Raw genomic sequence first — 19,159 nt, 5'->3', positions numbered from 1 at the left:
CAAAATATTAAAAAACATCGTTAATTACTAACCCCTAAATAATGAATAAACGTTATCAAGCAATCAAGCAAGGTGCTTTCCAGGCAATCGGCTTCGCAGTCAACGCATACACCTCTAAAGAGTTCCTTTCGACTAAGGCCTACTAGCCAGGATTCTGTATCGTGCATCTGGCCGTGAAAGTCTAGGTTCTAATTATTTATAATTAACAAAAAATCCATCCAATAGGAAGAATATAAGAATTTAATTCAAAACAATACATCGTTCAACAGTAATCTGGATCCACTAAAGCCAGTTTAACGTTTTGGGGGCAGCAACATTCCTTCACAAGTCCCGAATCCTATACTGAAACCATCTCCTTGACAAGAAGCTTTCATTGTAACTGTGTCGCCATCGAGTAGGAACTTCCTCTGAGATCCATCCAGTAAGGTCAAAGGCTTGGTCCCTTTCCAGGAGAGCTCCAGCATGGATCCAAACGAATCTGATGTCTAAAAATGGCACTATATTACAATATGATCAATAAAGCAAAGGGGGTGGAAACACCCCCCTAAAATTTGAAGTTGTAAATCGATTTTAATAATTTTTTTTTTAATGTCAAGTACTAAAAGGTCTACCTTGGAACAAAATTTGAAATGTTTATTAAAGTTTCAGGGCATACTACCATATTTTTTCTTAGTCGAAAATAGGGATTTTTCATTAGCGATTTTTTTATTGAAAAAATCACTACGCCACTGGATTCAGAGTGCCTCTAAATAGGTGTGACTAAAATTTCATGAAAAAAATATTCATTATTAACAAAGTTATGACAACTCAAAAATTCGAAAACTCACACAGCTAACAGTCACAATATATCATTTTTTTTATGATTTCAACAATAAAGTGCCACCAGATGAAAAAAAAAACAAATAGCGTAGATATTTTTAATGAAAATAACGAAATTACATTCACACAATTCAACTAACAATGAAGCAAAAAATTTTAATAAACGTAACTAATAACTAATTATTGAAATGTTTCGATTTAGTGCAACAATTAATTCTAACTCATATCCTAGTAGCCTCTACTAATCCACCACGTATTTCGATACATGTGTCGTAGCGCTTACGAATGTTTCTGAGTACGTTCCTTAGTTCTTTCACATTTATTGCTGCTGAAAATTTGAGTTCACGAGATATGACATTTATGACAAACCAACCAGAAGATAATTTCTTTTTTAAAGCAGTAATATGCTTACCAAATTTTAAATTACTGTCAATGAATATACCAAGAAATTTAGTTGAAGGCTTAGTTTCAATCATGTGTTCATCTAGTATTACTTGTTCAAGTCCCACTTGAATGTTATCAGATTTGTTTTAGAAACATTTTAGCGATAGCATATTCGATTCACACCATTTTTTAATTTTTTCTAAATCTGAGTGGACAGACCGAGTCAGGATCTTTATTACGCCAAAGTACCGTAGTGTCATCCGCAAACAAGGTGAATGCTCTAGATATCAAGTTTTGCTATATCGTTGATATGGAACAGGAATAAAATTGGGCCTAGAACTGACCCCTGAGGAACACCGCGTACAATTTTTCCACTATCAGAAGTGTTGTTGCTCAATGTTATTTTTTGACTTCTACCAGTAATATAATATCTGAACCATTCTAAGGCTGTTCCCCAGAATCCATAATGGAAGGGTTTCTGCAGCAGCAGTTTATGTTCCACGCAATCAAATGCCTTAGAAAGGTCCAGAAATACTGCCGCGCTGCCACTTTTTTATCATTTAGGGTCGTGTAGACGTTATCAAGAAAATGAAAGACGGCGTCATCCATGTTTTTTGTGTGTCGGAAGCCAAACTGTACGGAAGCTATAATTTTATGTTTTTCCAAGAAACCCACTATCCTACTTATGACTAGTTTTCAATGATTTTTGATAACGTTGATAAAACCAGTCAAGAAGCTTCGGAATGGTGCCTTCCAACTTAGTCGAAACCGAAAACACCTCGTCAACTTTGATCAAACGTGAAGGTGATCTTGCGGTGTAGTGTACTGGGTATCTGAGCGTTACGCGGCGTTTAAGAGAGCACATTCGTCGAAAAGTACCAAATAAATCTTATGGAGCAGCTACCTTATTCACCTGATATGGCTCCGGTCGACTTTTATATTTCCAAAACTCATAGATAACATAAAAGAGAATTCGCAGCTAGTGCGAATGCGCGTGCCAAAAAATGCGTTTGAAAAATCTTTTCATGATTGTGTTCTTCAGTGGCGCAAGTGTATTTCAAAGGAAGGAAATACAATAAATTTGGATGTATACTTCATATATTGCGATATATTGACCAATTCCTGGACCTTTTTTTGACAAAGTAGTATAGTTGTGATTCATTGCTCAACGGTAAGTTATAATTAATTCTCACCTCTCCGCTGATGGTTCCACTAGCCATCAAATCTCCAGGATTCACATTACAGCCGGTAATGGTATGATGAGCAAGTTGCTGTTTTGCAGTCCAATACAAATATTTGTAATTTGAACGACATACGGTGGTCGAAACATTGGAACCTTTCGCTAAAACAACAAAAAGTTGGTAAATCCTCTAGAAATAAATAGAAAAATTCAAATGTTTTTGAAGAAATTGATATCTATCGATGTTTCCATAATGAGAGAGTTGTGACAAAATATTTACATCAGTAAAATGTATCTCTGAGTATATATGTTTCAGAGCAATACATAATATCCGATATTTTTTTGTACAGGTACAGTTAATCTCACAAAATTGCAGTTTCTCAATAACTCATTCCATGAGCAAGGTCTGACACTATGGCATTCAAGAACAGTGAAAACTCCCAAAAAAAATCATAGTTCATTCATTCATTTTTATTATTTTTAGTCAAACATATTTTCGATTGTTCTGAGCCCACTTGAAGGATTTACATTGGACATTCTTGAAAGATTGTAGTTTGCCTTATTATAGAAGACAACCCAGCAACCACGTTACATCGCTTGGAGATTTTGTAAGGTCGCATATTACATACAGGAAGATCATCCGAAACTGATGGTCCATATTCATTCATAACGATGAATTTGAAAAGTCGCTTTGTTCATGAAAATGAGATACTGAAATTTTATATTGGGTATATATTTGAATGACCACAACGCGATTACTATAGTTCATTATATTTTATACATTTAAATTCGCCACAAAATAACTTCGCATACAATTTTTTCCTGAGGACATCGCAATGTAAATACGAATTGAATGTTAATAATAGTCTCTTTTGAAACCGTTACTTGGATATTATTCACCTTCTTGCTTTCAACGCCCTCCATTCTCAAAAGTAAGAAGTTAGCAAATGTTGGTATTTTGGAGTACTGGATTCTGGATATCAAAAAAGTCTCATTATTTCTTTGTTATTCATTTAGGTTAGAGCATCTAAATGGAAGTTTTTCGAAACTATCATTCCATCATTGAAAAGAGGCAGTGTTGCCAACTAGTAGAACTATAAAGTCGCTACACATGAATCAAAATTCCGCTACACTGCATCATATTCCGCTACGCTTGTATATCTGACGCAATCAGTTAGATCATGCGCCCTATCCAAAATAAAATACCACAGAACTTACAGTTTGTAGTTTGTGAACCGTTCAGATACCACCAAACTGAACTGTCACTAATGTAAGTAATCAGGATCATGCTAATTTTCAACCGCGCAACTCAGTAGATGGTACCTAATTTTCTAAGTTCACAGCAGTTAATTTTTGAAAGCTGTCGTCTCGACCTGAAATTTCTTAGCTTGAAAAAATGATTTTGAAAAGTAAAAATAAAAATCTATTTGTTCACGTACGTATAGTCACACTGAGCTCTTGAACGGTCATTCGCGATAGGTCTAATCCACCCTTTCAAGTTGGAATCAGATGAACAATGTTGAGAACAAGTTTGTTTTCGAGACTTTTTGTCTCGAAAGAGCTATCAAAGTTGGAATTGACGGGAATGTCCCATTCCCGTCAATTCCAACTTTGATAGCTCTTTCGCTTGAGTCATAATCAGATGAACTATCTTCTATTTTCACTGTAATTTGTTTCATATAAGTTATAATACTTGAGACAATATTACTGAGAAAATATTACACGTGTTTCGATCACCAAATGATCATCTTCAAAGAGGAAGATTAAAAAGAGGAAGATTAAAAGTTTTTAATCTCTTTGAAGATGATCACTTGGTGATCGAAACACGTGTCGAGGTGTTGAAAATAACGATTTGGCGTTGGGAAAAAACTCCAGTAATATTCATTACTACACCAAAGGTTCCAAACAGTGTATCATAAATACTTGAGACAGTCGAGACTTTTAGTTTCAAGATATTGGAGGGTATATAGTTTATGATATGAATGTCTCAGTTGCTGAGGCCATTGAATCGAAAAGAAGAAGGAGAGTGCTGTCCACTGCCTCTTCTTCTTCCATATTTTTTCAATATTGATTAAAGAAAATTTCGCTACTTTATGTTCAAATCCGCTACGCCGCTCTCATCGAGTAAATTCCGCTACAGTAGCGGAATTCCGCTACGGTTGGCAACTCTGAAAAGAAGGGTTATGTACATATGTTATAAATAACAGGTAATGAAATGTGTTTCAATTGATTAAAATCAAAAGGCATGTTTTATTTTGGGGTATATACATTTGTGCGAATTTTATTTTGTTATTGATGAAAAACTTTATGAACATAAAAGTTTTTCAGATAAAAATCTCAAAATTTAATTGAATAACAAATAGGGCGTATGGGTATGAATGTTTCATTTTATTTTTCAGTCTTAACGATAGGAAGAAATGGACACAGAGATTTTTATACCATCTTGGACATTGAACAGATGAAGTGATTGAATTTAGCTCATGTATCAGCCAAACAATTAATGAAGGGAAGGAAGAAACCATGCTGGAATAAAAAAATGTTTGATTTTGATTAGGAAGTCTCAAAAGCACTTCCTATTTATTGTTTTAAAGCGCCTACATGGGGACGTTTCGAATCGATGATTCTGTCAACAGCACATCTGAAATAAATCAATCAGTTACTTAATTTATAGACAAAACGTGGCAAACATTCATCAGCATAGTGCGAGGGATATTTTTTCTGGGTACAGACAATCGCTTGGGGTATTTTCCATAGTACTTAACAGTTAACAAGTTTGCTGGATCATATTTTATCTTCCAAAGGTTCAAACCATGTTGATGATGGATATGAGATATTTATATTCTGAATAAATTGTTTTAATCGAATGCAAACTTACGTGTAATATCCACTTGTAGCTCAATATCGAAGTTGAATTTGTCGGAATGCTTCAAATATGGAAACGGTTCTGGATCTTGAGGATAATTGTCAGTTTTGAACGGTTCCAGAGCAAGTGTTGTGATCACCCAGGGTGAAATTGAAGTACCCAGATTTTTAGCCAAAAAAGGCCCAAGAGGTACATACTCCCATTTCTGGATGTCCCTCGCTGAAAAGAGTTGTGAAAAACAGTTGTCAAACGTTACATTGAGACAAAATCACTTCTACTGAAAACTCACAACGCATGATAATGAATTTTAAAGTTGCAATATATTACTATTATAATGTCTTTTCTGTGGAGAATTTGAAAGCAGAAAGAAATAGTAGGTATATTTAAAAAATACCAGTTATGCCTCAAGATTATATCATCAACCTAACGAAAAAGAAGAAACAGGAAGGATTGGAAAATGTGAAAGAAATGGAATTATTGAAGAGTTAGCAAGTTTTCGGGTCACTCCAATTCTATAAGTGCTATTGGTTGCTGAATGATGTCTCAAAAAGCATCTGCTTCTAGGATTGCTGATATCCTGAAATCCGAATCAGATTACACATCACAGACGAGTATTAGCAGGGTATTAGCTGAGAAAAGCAACATATTTTTCTGTTGGGAATGGGAAATTCAAGTTTTTTCGATTTTATCATATCAATAGACCAATAGACGGAAGCATTCAATAAACAACAATAAAAACCAAAATAAACTTATCAGACGATTGAGAGAAAAAGACGTTTTTTATTTGAAAACCGACAAAGGTAACAAAGTAGTAATTCTGGATAAATCAAACTACTACAAAAGGGTCAATACTCTCATTACTAACGGACATTATGCGAAATTGTCCAGGAACCCGTTACCAAAGACGATTGCCGAAGTAAAAGACGTCCTTAAGAAATGCGACAACATACTTACCCCTCAACTGAAACGGAAGTAACAAGTTTCCAACCCAACGGTTTCGAAACTATATTGCCTCCCAAAAATCCACAAACCGGGAAAATCAATGCGCCCCATCGTGTCAGCTATTGGAGTTCCTACCTACCAAATAGCAAAGTGGCTCACTAAAGAATTTGAAACCTTGTCTATTGCGGAAGCAAGTTTTAGTATAAAAAACTCTTTAGAGTTCATTCAACATACAAAAAACGTGGTGAGATTTTGGTTTCTTTTGATGTTAGTTCCTTATTTCCTAGCGTCCCAATTCCACAGACTTTGCAATACCTCAGGGAATTACTAGAGAAAAATAATTTCAATAATAAAGAAATCGATGAATTCGTTTCTCTTACTAATATGTGTATGAAACAACATCGGTTCCAGGTAGAAGGTTGCTTTTATGAACAACAGGAAGGAACGGCCATGAGAAACCGCTTGTCCCTCTACCTGGCAGACCTGTTGATGAGCAGATTCGAAATGGAAACCAAAGAAAAGTCGAAGTATTTTCCTAGGATTTGGCTAAGGTATGTGGATGATATTTTCGCGATATTCGATACCAAAAAATCGAATATTGACGACTTTGTTTCCATTGTAAATAATGGATGTCAATCAATAAAATTCACGTATGAGTTAGAAAATAAGGGACAACTACCATTTCTTGATGTTTTGGTAATGAGGAGCCAATATGGAGGGTTAGAATACGATATATTTAGAAAAGAAACAAGCACGTACAGGTATATTCCTGACAGTTCACATCACTGTGGACAGCACAAACGTGCTGGGTTGAATTTTTTAGTGCATGTTTGACTTTCCCTCTAACACATGATAGGTTCACAAAAGAAAGACGTACAATACAGGAAATAGCAGCCACTAACGGTTTCTCGAGCGGTATTGTAGATGCCATAATAAGGAAAAAGAAGTTTAGGTTAAGAATGAACGAAATCTCGACTTTCAGAAAGAACAAAAACCAAGATAAATACATCTCAGTTCCATACCACCAATATACGAGGAACTTTGGAAAGATTTTCAAGGAACTAGGTATGAAGGTGGTTTTTAAAACAAGTCATACACTACAGAGCCTTTTGGGAAGTCCAAAAGACAAATCGAGAATTCGGAAAAGTCTGGAATTTACGAAATTGAATGTAAGGACTGCGATGCAAAATATTATGGACAGACAAAAAGATCTATTAGAGTAAGATATAAGGAACACATAACACACTTGAAATATGGAAGACCTGAAAAATCAGCAGTCGCCCATCATATTTTGCAACAAAACCATTCCATAGACATCAGTTCATTGAGATTAGTCAGACAAGTTAATAACAGGCAACTAGATGCCTATGAGAGTGTAGAAATAAGTAAACACAATAATATTATGAATAACGATGACGGACCTATACCAAAGAGCATACTATATAGCTTGTTAAAAAATGATATGAAATAATGTTGTTGGGTTTACTGATTACTACATAAGGACACATTGTAAAAACAAATTTGGATAGGCAATATTGTAAAATTAATTTTTATATAGCTAAAAATTGTTTTACATACAGCTATAACATTCAAACATATATTGTAAAATTATAGATAAGGCAAAATTGTGAGATTAATTTAGGTTGGTATACCTGTATGGTTGGTACGCCTGGATGGTTTACCTGTATGGGTTACCTTTATAGCATAAATAGGATTAGCTCGCAGTAGTTCTTTGTTTTAATCTTCCTCTTTGAAGATGATCACTTGGTGATCGAAAAACGTGTCGAGGTGTTAAAAATAACGATTTGGTGTTGGGAAAAAACTCCAGTAATACTCATTACTACACCAAAGGTTCCAAACAGTGCTACATAAATAGACCTATTTTTAACATATTGAAAGGATTGTTTTTCAAATGTCACACATAAAAAAAATATCTCATAGCCTGAAATATTAAACCAGTGTGAAATAGCACTGGCAATAAATTTATGAGGTTAAACAAACATTATGATATCATAGTGGAAAACTTGTTCTAACAACCGATTGGTTTCAGACTATTCATGGATTCAGAATGAAATGAACTATTTTAAACTCACCACTCCAGTCATTCATGATGACGAATCCAAAAATATGTTCATGCGCTTTCTCAACAGGGATTGGTTCTCCAAGTTTGTTCGATCCTCCTACGAAAAAGCCCATTTCTAATTCAAAATCCATCAATTTGCTTGTCCCAAACACAGGTGGAGTACCTAGAAGTTAATAAACAGGCCGTTATTAAGCTGATCCCCTGTTGGATATCTTGGAAACGGTCGGTTGAATTGGACAAAAGTTTTCGATTTTGGAGCATTAGAAATTTTTTTTATATCAAGAATAACAGTGGTCGTTTTTGAAGTATTCGCCAAAAACTAGAATTGTCGAATTTCGGATGATATGAAAAAAACAGAGGAACTTTCCATACTGTTTCATCAATCAATCAATCAATTTATTTCATAAAAAGCAATGGTTACATTGGAAATTTACAAAAAATAAAGAAATTACAAGAAATAAACAACATAATGAATATTAGCAATAATTTTACATATATAATGTTTGGTTAGTAAGTATAATTCAGAATTCACATCAAAATGTATTTTATTCTTTTAAATATATTTAGAGACAAAATTGTACATATATACATTGAGACTGGTAATTCAGTCAATTCATTATTCCCAGAATTGAAAAACTAGATGATACATGTGTACACATATATGCACATATACATATATATTTCCTGTCATGTCATGTCATATCAATAAGATCGTGTATTTTCATTCGATCTACGCCCGTGATGCATTTCTTTAGACTTTTTTTGAGTATAAAAAAAGGAGATTGTCTGAGTTCTGAACTCAAGGTATTGAAAAGTCTTGGTCCAAGGTAAGAGTGGCATCTTTGCCCAATAGCTTTATAGGATATAGGTATACTTGAGTTTTAGTTTACGTTTGCTCTTGTATGATAGGAATGCGATACTAAAATTAGGCTATCTTTATTTTTGTATTGATCTATCAAAATTTTATGAAAGAATAGCTGTCTGATATCAAAAAATTTTGTTTCATCTTATAGGAGATTTGTAGAGTAATACCGATTTTTTTAAATATTATTTTGATCAACATATTTTGTAAAGTTTGTAATTTATTTAAATGTATGTGCTAGCTACACCTCCCCAGCCTATTATGCCATACGAGAGCCTAGATTCAACGATTGCATAATAAGTTGTGATCAATTCAGGCATATCAAGCATCTTTGATAATACTCTGAATTTATATATTGATTTTCTGAGGGAGTTTGTTACGTTTTCGACATGTATATTCCATCTTAAGTGTCTGTCAACAGTGACACCAAGGTATTTGATTTGGTGTGATTGTTCCGTGATTGTTGAAAAATAACTTTTCATAATTGGGCAAGTTGGAAGCATAACAGCTCAGCGGTAGGAACATAGATGTTTCCAAATTGATGGTGAGTAGTTTGTGATTAAAGCAATCTATCAGGTGGCTGAAATCTTCTTCAATGGTATATTTCAAGTTGTCCCAAGAATCTGCGCTATAAAAGATAGCCGTATCGTCAGCAAAGCTGATGATATTTCCACATGTTTGCACGGTGAGTAAGCTGTTTATATAAATTACGAAGAGGATTGGCCCTAGAACTATTCCTTGTGGAACTCCGCAAAGTACAGTTTTTCCTTCACTTATACATCCGTTTATAGTCACGAATTGTTTTCTTGAGTCCAAATAAGATTGAAAAAATTTTAAAGCATTTCCTCAGTAGCCAAAACTGTGCAATGTTTCCAACAACTGGGAATGATCGACAGTGTCGAACGCTTCAGCAAGGTCGAGAAACAAACAAAGTGACACCCCTCCTTTATCAAGTACATCATACATTTGTCTTGTTAGGAAGGAAATAGTATCCTGAGTCGATTTATCATTTCGTTATATTTGTTATAATCTGAGTGAAAAAACAATTTGCAATTTTACGATTCGTTCATTAGGTTTCATCAACTTCATTTTTTTAAATAATGACCTCAAATTCGCATCCATTTTTGTAGCCGCTGTAATGAAAAATTCAGCTATGTATAACAATACAGGTTATGGGTTTTCATTAATTCTATCACAAATCCTCAATCACTGATTAATGTGAATACTATCTGTTTTCATTTACCTTCGGCAAGTAATGTTTGTCCATGGGGTCTGTGTATTGGTGTTCCAGACACTACTATTGAACTAGCCCGTCCATGATAACCAACCGGCAAATATTTCCTAAAAAAGGAGAAAATCTTCATATGAATTTTCTTTAATTTTCTTACGAGATTGAGTGAAATTTCTGCAATACTAATACCCGCCCCGGCTCCGTACGGGTACAATGCTGATACTAAATAAAGATTCACTCGGAGTCCTATTCCAACACCAAACCGTTATTTTAACACCTCGACACGTGTTTCGACCACCTAGTGACCACCTTCAAGAGAAAGATTGAACTGTTTAATCTACCTCTTGAAGATGATCACTTGGTGATCGAAACACGTGTCGAGGTGTTAAAATAACGTTTTGGAGTTGGGATAGATTTCCAATAATATTCAATTCTACAGCAAAGGTTCCAAACAGTGCATCACAAGTATCAATTTACCCACCGAAAATTACGGACGCAATTTTTTTCCTCGCCGTTGGCGCCCCAGTTGAAATGTTGAAAAATCCTTTCTTACTGCACATCCACAATATAAAAGGAACCCACATACAAAATTTCAACCTCCGAAAGTAAAGCGGTATGGAGAAACAGTGATGAAATATGTCATTTTCTCACGCAATGTACACTATACTTTTTCTACGGTTGCGTTGTTTTCAAGTATTGAAAATTGAAATACATATATAATAATACTTGTATGTCATTAGGTCATTTTTATATTTTATTTAAAATAGTAATTAAAAGTCATATTTGAACAATTTTGTAAAGTAATTCCTGTGGTCGAAGTTGAAGTTGATGGGAAAACGTACTGAGCTTCCCCAGCATTGTTGTGTTCAGGTTCTAATGGCGCTGGAGGTTTAATGGATTCTACAATTCTTTTTGAAATTTTCATTTTGTTAGCTATGGAGTTGTCGATATAAGATTCAGCAACATTGCTGGATTTCCAACTTCCATTACGTTTTAAGTTGAAAGATTTGCCCTTGGATAACTATAATAGTCGCAGATGACCTTCGCAAACAGTGGCCAGTATATAATTCAGGGTTCAGTAATTGCAAAAATTTCGCTATTTCCTTCGCTATGGTGCAAAATTCATTTATCCCCACAGGCTGTTTCGTACATTTGCTATTTTTGTAATTAAAAAAACGTGTTTCATTCGTGCATGGTCGAAGCTTCACATATTTTTTGTAAATTTGGTAGAATTCTCCTTTTGGTTTTACTATCGGGTAATTTTATTAAAAGGACCGAATTAAGATCTTCCATATCATCAATTTTTAATTTTCGAAGTTCATCACAATGTCATGCCCCTGTAAGGCCAATAGCTAAAGCAGCCTGAAATCAAAACCAAACATTTCCATTTGAGACTTTATTATATATTCAATATTGCATGAGTATACCTTGTTTATTTTCTAGGCTCATTATTATTTGTATTGAGAGTTGGTGTTGAGAGATTTTTGTATATATATAAATGATTTTGCTGCAGCACTGTGAGCTAGAGAAACATATACATTTCAATTATTACTCACCAATTAGGCATTAAAGCATTTTCTTTGCTCCTAAACATGATCCCAACATTTGTAGCATGATGAATGGATGAATAGAAGTCTGTGTAATCTCCAATTTTTGCTGGCAAATGCATTATAGCTTCAGCTTGAGTAGTAAATGCTCTGAAAATTGAGTCAATCAGAAATCAATTCATCAAAAATTCACGAGCATATCAGAACGAATTCTGGGTTTTGATAATGATCTTTCTGCGATATCAAAATTAGCGTTTTATCAGAATTTTTGGTTTAGTATGATAGAAACCTTGGGCATGCACATATTGGAAAAAGTTGCCAATTGAAATCATTGTTTTGGATAGGAAAGAAATGAATGTAAACTGCAAAGCGTGTGCATCTTCCTGAAAATGTCTGAACATCCGACAACCTCAACATCGATCAAACCACTGGAATCCACTGGATGCTCTTCAGAATACTACTGTGGCTGCTATAAAGGATATTCCAGAAGATGTTACAAGCTACCTGGGAGGACTAGAGAGCGTCTCCTGGCTGGTGGATGCAGTTATAGTACCCTGCTGCAATAGAAGATTGTCTGCCTTGAAAGTGTCATAGGAGACCTAAAATCCACACATTTGTGTTGCTCACCTACCTACCGAAGATAGTCCTCACTAGATAGGGAGAATCCATGCTTTATTGTATATCAACGACTTATTGAAAAAAAACAAGATACCATCATATTGCTTTGCTGACGACAGCACACTTGTCTGGTCATTCCATTTGGATTTCAGGACATCAGCTGCGGATGCACACTTTCATCAGTAGCAGGAGGTTGCATATCTTATTGAGAATCTAGAGACAATTTCGAACTGGGGTGGAAGTAACCAGGTTTCATTCAATGCCCCATAAAAAACCAGGCATTGGTTTTGAAAAAAAATAAATGTTTTCGAACCCGATATAATACTGTCTGGACAGACAATTCCGCTCTCTGCTTCGATAAGTTCGTTGGGAGTTCAAATTGATACCAATATGTCTTGGCACAATCATGTCGCTGGAACACTGCTCCGAATCAGAAAACTGTACAAACCTCAGCAAGTTTTGATGCCATATGGAGCTCAGATCATTCATTCTTTGGAGTATGGTTCACAAGAAAAGAGCCATCCGCCTGATTGGAGACACGAATATTACTTGCACCTTTGATAGCCTGAAACATCGAAGAATGGTTGGAGATTTGTCTCTCTTTTACAGATACTTCCACGGGAGGTGTTCAAGTGACTTGGTACATTTGATTCCACCAAGAGCGGTACATATCAGAAATATGCGACGGACTGTGGCTGCTCATCGTTTTCAGATTCAATTCAGTGCACCTCAAACTTCATTGTTTAAGGTCTCTTTCATTCGGAAAACTGCGTTTATGTGGAATCAACTTCCTGAGAACGTTTTTCCAAATGAATTTAATCGCCAGCGCTTCAAATCCAACGTGAATCGCTACTTTCACACAGGAACCGCGTTTAGAGCGTCTTGAGAATTTTCCTGTAGTACTTGTCCTTGAAAAATGGTTCGTCAACCTTGCACTATGGACTCACCAACCAACATCTTGGTACCAATTTGTATTGATTCTCTGTTGGATATTTGGCCTAATATTCTGAAAAATCTATTGAAAAAACAAAATTCTCCACACCAAAACAAAACTACTGTATCTCGACGGTCCTTTCGCTGACCAAGGTGAAATGAAAAAAAACAAAATTTTGGGTGACAGCTGGTTTCTACAAAAGCGTTGAAGGGCCACACAAAAATATTTTTTTCGATTTGTATAATTCTGACTTTCATCTCAGAATTCTGAGTTGCAAGTCGGAATTCTGACTTGTATCTCAGAATTCTGATTTGTATCTCAGAATTCTGAGTTGCAAGTTAGAATTCTGACTTGTATCTCAGAATTCTGACTTGCAAGTCAGAATTTTGACTTGTATCTCAGAATTCTGACTTGTATCTCAGAATTCTGACTTGTATCTCAGAATTCTGGGAAAATGGGCATTTAAGAAAAACAAATGAACATCGTCGGAGTGCGCTCAGTGAAGAGATCAAAATAAATGTTCTTCTCTCTGTCGAAGAAAATCCCCATGTCCCCACTAGGCATATAGCTCGGGAACTCGAAATTAGCCAGTCTTCAGTGGCAAGAGTTCTTGTAGCTGCAAAATGTCATCCATATAAAATAACAATCCTCCAGGAACTTACTGATCCAGATAGAAGACTTCAGTTTTGCGAAAAAATGATGGATCTACTAGACAGGAATGTTGTACATAAAGAAAACTTATATTTTCTGACGAATCAACGTTTTTGTTGAATGGTGTGGTAAATCGTCAAAATTGTCGTTATTGGGCAGACAGAAATCCACACTGGATGAGCGAAGGCCACACTCAACATCCAGAAAAAGTCAATGTTTGGGCAGGGATCGTTGGTGATCGAGTTATAGGAACGATTTTCTTCCAAGAAAATCTTACTGGAGCAAGATATTTAGAATTCTTGCAGAAGGACCTAGTTCCGAATTTGGCTATTTTGTTCCCTTGTCCTATAGAAGCTGACGTGCCAAATAGAAACATCTGGTTTCAACAGGACAGCGCGCCCCCTCATTTTGCAAGACCTGTCCGTGAGTACCTGAATGATGTATATCCAGGCAGATGGATTGGAAGAAGAGGACCTTATGAATGGCCACATAGGTCTCCGGACTCAACACCTTTGGACTTTTTCTTATAGGGTTACTTGAAGAGCAAAGTTTTTAAAACCAAACCGGAAAATATTGAGGATTTAAAAGAAGGAATAAGACAGGAGTGTAGGCTAATTTCCGGCGAAGTAATCAGAAATGTTCAAAACGAGTTTCAGTTACGTTTAGGGTATTGTCAGTTAGTAAATGGACATTTTGAACACTTGTTAACAAAAGACTATTGATTTTGAATTCATTTTTTGAATTAGATAATGTTTGTTGAATATCTTTCAAAAGACAAGGAGTAAAAAAATGAAATTTGGCAGGCATGTGCAACTTATTGAAGTCATTAAAAAAAGGGTTGTCATTTAAAAAAAAATATCGATGACGTTATATCTCATATTTGAGACACACTGTATAATTTTTATTGCATTGAAATAAGGGCACTTTAAAATACTAATCGACGTGTCCGAGCATATTTCCGAAAGAAACAACACCTTTGATTTAGTGAATTTGTTCCATGTTAGAGACTCGCACTGTTTAAAGTATCATTTATATCTTTTTTGAATATCGAGATTGCGTCAAAAAAAAATCTGCTGAAACAAGATATTCACTGGCAATCCGACAAAGTCGATAAATAGGACTATTATGTCTTAGATTTGACTGAGGTGTTGGAGAAACATAAAGAACGTTGTATTAGGAGATAGCTTGGATAAAAATTGAATACAGTTAACTTTTCCATTGATACAAGTCAGAATTCTGACTTGTATCTCAGGGAATAATAATGATACATTCAGTATTATAAGGCAGTTTTTTGCATTTATCAAAATATGAAGATAATGAAATTTTTCTCATTGTTTGAATCGCTTCTTTCGATATAACTGGAGATACAATTGCATTTCTTCTGCGAAGAATCCTGCACTGACACCTATCGGATACAATCCCACGCCTTTCGTAGTATTAGCCAGGGGAGTAGTTGTGTTCTGACGATCTCACTCCATTAAACTACTGTGTAGGTAAGTGAAGACTGGCACACACAAGTCACTTATAAGTCAGAATTCTGAGATACAAGTCAGAATTCTGAAATACAAGTCAGAATTCTGAAATACAAGTCAGAATTCTGACTTGCAAGTCAGAATTCTGAGATACAAGTCAGAATTCTGACTTGCAAGTCAGAATTCTGAGATACAAGTCAAAATTCTGACTTACTAGTCAGAATTCTGAGATGAAAGTCAGAATTATACAAATCGAAAAAAATATTTTTGTGTGGCCCTTCAACGCTTTCGTAGGTTTCATCATGAGACAATCAAAGTAATTTCCATCAGTATCGTGTCATACATAAAATGATTTGTTTATCGTCATGAGTATACGATCATAGAGTGTTTAGAAGAACATGTCGTCAGATTCAAATACTCCGTTTGAAGTGTTAGCTGCCATAAAAAAATCAAAGATTTCTAAAAATTCAATTACCTTTTCATGAGATCCGGATTACCTCTAATTGCAGGATTACCCTCAGACAGGATACTCTGGATAGTTTCTCTAGCTTCTTTCCATGCTTTCCATGACAATCCCATGAAGCTATTCAAGGTTTGCTAAAATTATTAATAAAAATTCGATGTGATTATTTCCATTATTTCGATGATGGTTTTGAGATATCGATGACTGTTTTAGGTTGACCATTTACATTATTGGTGGTTAGAATACTTTCTTTCGTGATGAATATCCATTACATAATTGAGAAATATAAAGAAAAACGCTAGACAAGACGAAAGGAATTGGAGACACATGAGTTCGCTCACCAATTTTAAGCCCACCAAGTGCCTGGATGCTGGTGATTGATCTGACCTGTTTATTTTTATGGCGGAGTTACTATTTTTCTTCATTCAATATATTATCGATACGCCCTTAGATTTTTTCATCTAGTTACATAGTTTTCAACAAATCAAAGGTCACAGGTTTATAGAGGCGATATTTCTTCGTATTTTCAGAATTTTGTTGAGAATATGCTGATACCTATTTTATTTAGTCAAGTTTATTTTCACAATTTTCAAAAACACTCAACATTATATGAAATGTTCAAAAACTATTTTGAATATTTCGAATTATGATTTCGAATTTGCAATTCAAGACAGTTTACCATCAATGAAAATATTTCCTCGAATATGAAATGAAAAAGAAATTAAAAGATCGATTTTATAAAATCCCATGGTACAGGCCGAAGAGCAGATGGGAGATTAGGGTATTTAACCGTTCCTCTTTTCTTCATAGATAAACCTTGCTTAATGGGAGGAGTTAAGCAGAAATAACAGTCATCTGTATGATTGGTAGGCTCACGCCAAACCATAGGTACTGCAAAAGCCATTGCCCGGTTTTTATTTTTCAGCCACTCTCGCAATATGACGGAACAAGAATTACAACATATATGAGGAGCCCATGATTTATCTTGGTCCCCAACTTTCACACCAAAATAATGTTCATAGGCTGTCTTAACGATAGGTGTCATTTTACGTTTCTGAGCCTTAAATGTTATTTCACCACATATATAGCAAAAGCTATCGACAGAATTCACACACTTTCGAGGCATTTCAGATCAGCACTTAAATTAATTTAAAAATCAACTTCACACTATAATTTCAATAGCAAGCACGTGCGTACAATTGAAAAACTCACATAGGTTATGTTTACTACTTAAGAACAGCTGATGAGAGGGGTGTTATGTAAACAAACATGTGTACCAACTGTTGGTGATAAAATATTTCATTTGTTGAAAACTCAATATACATATATATAATATAATGATACTATATCTTGAAAACAAGAGCTAATATATAATTTTTATGGTCACTTTCGGTTTTAACACGTGGAAATACATTAAAATCATCTAATTTCAACCTCGAAACAAAAACTTTGTTGTGTTGTGTTATTTAGTTGGAAGTCTCAAAATTCTACAATGCATTTAAGTTAAATGATAAAACAAATTCGTTCAATTATACCCAGTTGATAATAATGTTTTTGAAGCATACTTACTTCTTTGAAAACATGTTGATTGTTCTGAAGTTCTGGTCCAGTGAATAAATGGGATACTTCGCTCAGATCGAGGATGGAATCTGCAATCGCCACACCGATCCTAGGGATTGGCTGTAATGAAATAAATATATCATCATGAACTAACAAGTGGAATCCAAGAAGCCAAGTACGAATTCTATGATGACCGAGGTAAATAAAAGGGGATCCAAGAAAAAGCCATGAAGGTATGAGATGAATTTCAAGAAATTGGAATGAAACATTGAAAGCAAAAATGAATTGTTGAAGTTGAAGACAAACGAAATTGAAGTCCAGGAAACAAAAGGCAATTGAAGTTGTCAAAGCATTTGTAGGAATTGAAATTTTTTCTGCAGAAATATCAAAGTACGAATGTGCTCATCTGCTACATGGGGTGATTTTGAATCGACCTCGAAACATAAAAAAAAATTAAATCATCTAAAGGAACAATTCGTTAAGGTCAGTCTCAACTCCCTACACTGTAGGTTGATGGACTGACACCCATCAGAAAACAACTACTCCCCTGGCTAATACCACGAAGGGCGTTGGATTATATCCGACAGGCGTTAGTGCAGGATTCTTCACTGAAATTATTCCTCCATATGCTGTTGGCAATACAACTGCCGCAATAGATTTTCAATTATTGGAACACACTTGCAGACCGATTTCGGGCTGTTTGGCAACTCGACGGTCCCAGTATTGAACCTTGTGGTGCGCCTTTTTTTATTTCGCCTTCTGATGAGGATGATGAGTTTTTCACAATCTCACTTCATCCTGTGAGATAATTCTCGTACCATTTATGAGTAATTCTACGGATGCCATAGTGATATAGTTTTTTAGCATGACCCAAACAGTCAGTCTTTAGCAAAGTCACAGAACACTGCTGCTGATGATTCTTTTTTGTGAAGGAGAATCGTAGATTCACTATCAGAGAAGTTGCTGAGGATGTAGGCATATCTGACTGAACTGAATTAATAAATAATATTCAAAATATACCGACTTCTGGTCACCTTGATAAACACTGAATTTAATATAAAAAATCTCACATTGACTTAGCTTCGCCATCTAGCGAATAAAAACATAAACATTCCACTAATTGGTCCATCTTAATACAGATACCAGCAATATTCTACTACGAGCTTACATTTAAGTCCGATAGATGGCAGGACAAATACTTACGCCTTCATGGGTATGCTCAAAACATTAATAAAATGTATAGGTAGCAATTCAATCAATCAAAGTTCACTTCGAAATATACTTACGTTGTTTGTCGTAGAAAATACTCCATATGGCAAATTCTCAATAGGAAAGTCACAATATTTAGAGTAGTTCAGGAAACACTTCATGTTAACTTGATGTGAAAAAGTGTTAACAAAACACAAGCTTCCACAACACTAATGACAAGCAGTTTGAATCGTGATATCAAGGTCTTGTTTATCTGGCTTAGAACTGGTATTTAATGTATGTGAATGGATATATTAATATTCAAAATCACGGAAACTCGTTTGTGTATGTTGATGAAGGAA

At 35.1% G+C, this 19,159-nt stretch overlaps 2 protein-coding genes across 2 annotated transcripts in view; both read right to left on the bottom strand.

The window, feature by feature from the left end:
* Window positions 1-222: 222 nt before the first annotated feature.
* Faa (fumarylacetoacetate hydrolase) lies at window positions 223-19,078 on the bottom strand. The gene is made up of 9 exons (XM_074186452.1): window positions 18,896-19,078; window positions 17,619-17,729; window positions 16,062-16,183; window positions 11,921-12,061; window positions 10,377-10,474; window positions 8,282-8,434; window positions 5,259-5,465; window positions 2,397-2,545; window positions 223-485 (listed from the first exon to the last, which is right to left on the bottom strand). Exons 1-9 carry the CDS (start codon window positions 18,977-18,979, stop codon window positions 294-296), a joined length of 1,257 nt encoding a protein of 418 aa, XP_074042553.1. The 5' UTR covers window positions 18,980-19,078; the 3' UTR covers window positions 223-293.
* Window positions 17,619-19,159, bottom strand: part of Gad1 (glutamate decarboxylase) — a 142,734-nt gene continuing 141,193 nt past the window's right edge. The window contains exon 12 of the mRNA XM_074186450.1: window positions 17,619-17,729. The gene's annotated coding sequence lies outside the window, so the exon portion shown is untranslated. The remainder of the gene's footprint in view (window positions 17,730-19,159) is intronic.

This window comes from Leptinotarsa decemlineata, unplaced genomic scaffold, assembly GCF_025532065.1.
Source record: "Leptinotarsa decemlineata unplaced genomic scaffold, Ldec_3_MD MMD2_tig00078422_RagTag_RagTag, whole genome shotgun sequence".
NCBI classification, from domain to species: Eukaryota; Metazoa; Arthropoda; class Insecta; order Coleoptera; family Chrysomelidae; genus Leptinotarsa; species Leptinotarsa decemlineata.
Note: the sequence above shows the minus strand (reverse complement) of the source record. Positions and strands in the feature narration are given on the sequence as shown.